The sequence below is a fragment of the Haliotis rubra genome, unplaced genomic scaffold (genome assembly GCF_003918875.1).
Source record: "Haliotis rubra isolate DU_JTF1 unplaced genomic scaffold, ASM391887v1 Scf448, whole genome shotgun sequence".
NCBI classification, from domain to species: Eukaryota; Metazoa; Mollusca; class Gastropoda; order Lepetellida; family Haliotidae; genus Haliotis; species Haliotis rubra.
This window is the reverse complement of record NW_025767133.1, coordinates 905,155-911,502: the sequence shown is the minus strand read 5'-3', so window position 1 is coordinate 911,502 and position 6,348 is coordinate 905,155. Positions and strand designations below refer to the sequence as shown.

The 6,348-nt window shown below is 37.5% G+C and overlaps 1 protein-coding gene across 1 annotated transcript in view; it reads right to left on the bottom strand.

Annotated features, from left to right (window-relative positions):
* Positions 1-318: 318 nt before the first annotated feature.
* Positions 319-6,348, bottom strand: part of LOC124289733 (A disintegrin and metalloproteinase with thrombospondin motifs 9-like) — a 158,828-nt gene continuing 152,798 nt past the window's right edge. Inside the window, exons 39-40 of the mRNA XM_046726378.1 lie at positions 5,914-6,008; positions 319-5,019 (exon numbers count right to left, since the gene is read on the bottom strand). Of these exons, the coding sequence (XP_046582334.1) occupies positions 5,916-6,008 (93 nt within the window). The 3' untranslated portion in view covers positions 319-5,019; positions 5,914-5,915. The remainder of the gene's footprint in view (positions 5,020-5,913; positions 6,009-6,348) is intronic.

Genomic DNA, 6,348 nt, shown 5'->3' with positions numbered 1-6,348 from the left:
GTTTCAGATTGCTAATTTACCAGGGGCCCGATTTACAAAGCGATTGTAGCGCTACGACAGTCGTAAGTCTATGTTAAAGTGTGGGAGTTACGATCACCTTAGTGCTATGACTGTCGTAAGTCTATGTTAAAGTATGGGAGCTACGATCATCTTAGCTCTACGATCGCTTTGTGAAATGGGGCCCTGGGTCCCGTTCTTCAAAGCAATCATAGCGCTATGACAGTCGTAAGTCTATGCTAAAAAAGGGAGTTACGATCATCTTAGCTCTACGATCGCTTTGTGAAATGGGGCCCTGGGTCCCGTTCTTTAAAGCAATTGTAGAGCTTTGACAGTCGTAAGTCTATGTTAAAGTTTGGGAGTTACGATAATCTGAGCGCTACGATCGTTTTATGGAAAGGAGCCCTGATCTCATGAAAGCCTTGACTAGGCATACCAGTGGTTGATAGAGTGAGCATCAAGCCATTGTCACAAGACAGGTGAAAGAGTTAATCATCTCTTGTGGCCACCAATGAGGTACTGTGATATGGTGAGTTAATAGATTTAGTATGGCAAGATTATTAAGATGATAGAAAATCCATTCTCAACAGAATAATGAATACCGAAGAGGTTCCATTTGATGGGACATAATTAAGTTACACTAAAATGTACAAATATATACTAAGAATAATGGTTTTATACAATTACATCTAGAGCTGTGAGATCATACACTCATAATTACAGTGCGGACATCCTCACTTGTCCAGGGTGTATATCTCTAATACCCTGGATTATAGAAGATGTCATGCTGACTACTTTCTCACCATTTAGTTATACACAGAAATATACATACAATGAGATTATATACATCATATTATGAGAGTGCCTGATCTAAGTAAACAGACAGACAATATTTTTTTATGTATACATGCTTTTAAGGTCAAATTAATCTTTTCTTAATAAACAAAACCAAATATATTCTTAATAAATTTGTTACATTTCAATCATTTTCATTCAATATGATAATATATAAAATGACATGTAGCCTATCAGTTCACCAGAAAGAAATATTGGTATTTCCTACAGAATTCTTTATACTGTTGTGGTCATTGAATTTTAAGGAATATCCAAAAATCTCTCTTTTTTACATATCTCATAGCAGGTGAGAATAATCATGAATAGTTCCAGTGATGTGACAAAATGGAATATACCATTATGAGATAGAGATGGTGTTACGCTGCTTTTATGACATACTAGTACATGGATTTATGCTTGGACAAAATAATGTAAGGACCAGATCATTTTTCTCTCAAAGTATTTGTTAAAATACAAAATTATATAAAAGCAAAGAAATTTGGGAGGTTGTGAGATTAATTTCCTAAAATACCTCTTGAAAAAAGGTTGAAAATTAAGCATAATATAAAATGCAAAAATTTCAAATGATTTCTATTGAACATTTGTAGAATAAACCGCAGGGTCGCCTGTAAAATGAAAGAAACAAATGGTCTGGCCATGGAAAAAACATTTCAAATAAACACGACAAATGACACAAACAAAACATATAAGAATGAGTGAAAGAATATAAATGCTGACATGTAGATATATAAAAGAATGCTTTAAAAACTAAATCTCATGTTTATAACATTGACCTGATAACATAAAAGTTTAAAAATGTCAAAGTAAATATGAATATGCTTTGCATGACAAACAGTACGCAGGGAAACATTATCATGTTTTCATGGTTGACTTGCAAGCAAGTTCAGATTCGTGAAACCGTTGTTGAATAATTACACACTTTTTAATTCATCCTTGAAAAAATATTTACCAAAACATTCTTCACAAGAATTTTTAGAGATTGTAAGAATCATTTTTGTATTGGTGGTGTGCTGCTGATCTTTCAGTAGTGAGTGGCTGTGATTTTACATAACTTCAAACAATAGTCCGGCCATGTAAAGGTTTGTTTGTTTTTTGTTTAATGCTACAGTCAGCACCAATACATATACATCAGTATGTAAACAACCAAGTCAGGACCAGACAATCCAGTGACTGACATAATAAGTATTGATCTGTGCGACTTGGACATTCATGATGACAAGCATCAACCAAATCAGCAAGTCCGATCATCTGATCCCATTATGCGCCGCTTATAACGAGCATCACTTCCATATCAAGAATGGACTTCGCAAAAGAATAAAAGGTTTAATCACAAACTTAAAAAAGTCCACCCCATTACTGTTTGAAACTAGCCACATCCGAAATTTGCATGAGATTCTTGGCATGACATATTACCAAAACAATTTTTATTTTCTTTGAATGTGGATGTCAAGTGCCTTTTTTTTGACAGAAAATGTTTCTTTTGAAGACTGAACTATTGAGACATTTACAAAAAATTCCATCACATGACAGAACATTACAATTAAAGATACGTATTTTACTTTAAAGTATTTGTGATACTGTTAAGACTACAACAGCCATGTTTAGACAAGGGAGGTAATTCACAAACTGATATTACCCATACCTGTAAAAAAATTGTTTCTTATAATTAAGTGATTATTCAAAGTAATTAGTTTGTTATGATCTAAGATGAGATCATTATTACCTCAGACGGTTCAATACATGTTTGTTATGAGTGTGTTTCATCACATCAATCAGTTTGTAAAATATTGTAAGACATGATAACCCTTCGGACAATTGTGAACACATGATGCTCCAATATCAATGCATTCATAAATATGAGTGATATTGCACTTGTTGCATGACTATTACCCTTTTAGAGTGCTAACACAAACACTTGCGGAGTACTGGTAGCACTTGAAGGGTTAATCCTGAAATTCCTGGACAAAAATGCTTAGGAATCATCTTTTGATATTCAGGAAGTACAGGGATAAAGTTTTGTTTGGAAAGGCAATTTGTTCATTTGTTTTTGAAAATTCTGAGGAAAATTTATTTGTCCTAAAATTTTACTAAAACAAAGTGAACATTTCATAAGAATTGCTGGATGAGCTGAGTTATGGGGTACAAAATATTTTTGGACTTTTTTAGAAGATAAATTTATATCTTGAAGTCCAAATCCCCATGAATATTAAGAGGTCATCCCCTCAAAATATACAAAACATCACAAAATAAGATTGGGAAAGATCAACAACTAGAATACAAGCAATATGGAGACTGTTTCTTGTTTGCTTATCAAAAGAGTATCAGTGAAAACGTTGTATAATTCTAGGACATAAATATTCTTTTTGACTTAAATCAGCTTCAAATTATTTCTTGGTAATTTGTCACATTATTTAGTTTCTATTTCTTATATTTTTTTTTACAGATATCATTGTCTGAATAAGTTCATAGTTTTTTTCAATATGAATTCTCTTAAATACAAGTAGTGCCAAGCAAGTGACACAAGCAGAGGTATAAGTCGTACGGCTTTGTATGAGTGACACAGCATTAATACTAGTGGTGACTCAAGTAGTACCACTTTTTACCTGCGATACCAGCAGTAATACTAGTGGTGACTCAAGTAATACCACCCTTTACTTGTGATAAAAGCAGTAATACTAGTGGTAATGCAAGTAGTACCACTTTATACATTCAACACTTGCAGTAAAACTAGTGGTGACACAAATAGTACCACATTTCCCTGCGATACATGAAGTAAAACCTGTGGTAAGACAATATCATTACCACAAGCCATAACACAAGCAGAATGGCCATAGTCATGTCAGTTCAAATATTGTACAGGTACTTGTAACACAACCTTAACTTGAATACACTAAAACAATCCTCACACTGTTAATTCCATTGTCTGAAACCATGTGATATCTTGTTGTATGGTTTATCTCAGAGATACTTCAGGTACAGACTGTGCAAAACAGTCATGTGACTCCCTGCATCTTATAGCCATATGACCTCTGAACCTTTTGGTCACATGACATCAATTATGTCATTACTCGTTTTTCTTAAAATAGCCCTTGGTCCCTACACATCTCTCAGATATCAGGATCATTGTTGATATCCTGTGGCTGGGATACCAGGGGCACTGTTGATATCCTGTGGCTAGGATACCAGGGGCACTGTTGATATCCTGTGGCTGGGATACCAGGGGCACTGTTGATATCCTGTGGCTGGGATACCAGGGGCACTGTTGATATCCTGTGGCTGGGATACCAGGGGCACTGTTGATATCCTGTGGTTAGGATACCAGGGGCACTGTTGATATCCTATGGCTGGGATACCAGGGGCACTGTTGACATCCTGTGGCTGGGATACCAGGGGCACTGTTGATATCCTATGACTTGGGTAAAAGGATCATTGTTGATACCATGAACACTGCTTCTAGCATGTGGTTTTCATTCGGCTTGGATATGGGGCACTGTGGATATCCTGTGGCTAGGGTAAGAGCAGCTCAGTCGATATACTGTGTTCTTCTGTAGCTGACGTACCTGGGGCACCATTGGTATCTTGTGTGGTGGGTACCATAAGGATCAATATCCTTTGTTTTTTCAGTGGTTTGGGTACCAGGATTATTGTTAATATCCTATGGCCTTCCCATGGCAGGGGTACTAGGATATATCCTGTGGTTTGGATGACTGAGGTACCTGATCACTGTTGATATCATGGCCTTTTCGTGGCCTAGGTACCTGATCGATGTTGATATCATGGCCTCCCTGTGGCTGAGGTAACGGATCAGTGTTGATATCATGGCCTTCCTGTGGATGAGGTACCAGATGACTGTTGATATGGCCTTCCTGTGGCTGGATTTCCGGATCACTGTTGATATCAAGGCCTTCCTGTGGCTGAGGTACCACTTTCAGTGTTGATATCCTTGGGGTCTCCCTGTAACTCTATCCAATGCTTCTAATGTGAGTTAACCCTCCAAATGCTGCATACTATTAACCCTTTTAGGGTTAACTCCCCAAGTGTAGTGGACGGAGAGACTGATACATCCAATAAATACCTTGGTCCATGTTGTACAGATATGCTTGCTGGCAACTTGTACTTGGTGATATTTACAGTGAGAGAGTGGTTGGTGAACTGTCGCCAAGCTAACTGCAACAAAATATAGCCAGAGTGAGAATTTGTCATCATTTTGAGGGGTATTTTTTTATAGAAAATTCTTCAAACTTCATTACTCAAATGCTAAATTCTACTTGCTTCACAATCTACTACACTACGGTTGGTTGGATGCTGTGTTTTTAATGCCGCACTAACAGGATTGGGTGTCAGGCTCACTGACTTGGTTCACACATTTCATCGTATCCAAAGTGTAGATGTTCATGATGTTAAGATTTCACAGGATTGTCTGGTCCAGATTTGATTATTTACAGACTCGAATCCAGGTCGGGTATAGCTGGAATCGAGTACTATTTCTAGGAATCGAGTACCCGGAAAAGGAGATGGGCACATAATAACTTGTCTTTTTCATTATTGACATAAGACACATTTGCATCATTGGTATTGTCCGATTAATGGAGGTCATTATTAATGACTGTATATATCTGAGCATGAGCAGTGAGGAGTCGAGTTACAGGAACAGCGGTTTAACGAGGAATGCATGTAATGGTGTTACTCTCTATATTTGTCCCAGCCTTAGTTCATGGTCCAGGAGCCATAGCCTTAGGCCCAAGGCCAAGGGGAACATTACTTATCAAAGAGGACTCATCACTCTGGGAAACTGGATACTGTTGTAGAACGATGCTCAGGTGTTGATCACTGGATTGTATGGTCCAGACTTGATTATTCACAGACTGCCACCATATATGTGGAATATTGTTGAGTGCGGCGTTAAACAACTAACAAACCAAACCAAACTCTATCCAAAGACTTGGGATTATTGCCATTACTCACTTGGGACAGATTATCTGTAATTGCTTCAGGTGTATCAGTTGTTCTTTAATTGTCCTACATTTAAGAAATTGTTGACGGGACGGGTGAGTGACTTACGTTCAGTGAAGGACCTGTAAGTGGAGGCCTGTCCGGGGGTCGGGGGAACACACACCGCAGTAACCCCCGCATACACCACGGATAATCTCTCCATCCTGCAACATCAACATCACCTTCATGTACAATATGTGACAATATTGTTCACAAGTTCAGATATTACAAGTTAAATTAATGCACTTTGCAAGGGTATATAAGGATGATATTGCAACACCCTAGTGATATCGCTACACCCTAGAAGCAGTGTGCGAATTAGCCATTGGCCTGCTAGCTTATGGCTAGTAAAAATCCAGTTGGGCCAGTAAATCTCCACAGTCACTGGCCAGACTGGCTGGTGAATTTTCATGAGGTCTTTTTGAAAATATATCACTCTCCCCGACTTCTTAAGTTATAATACACTTTTAAATCATGCAAGATTATGGCCTGATAAAAAAGTTC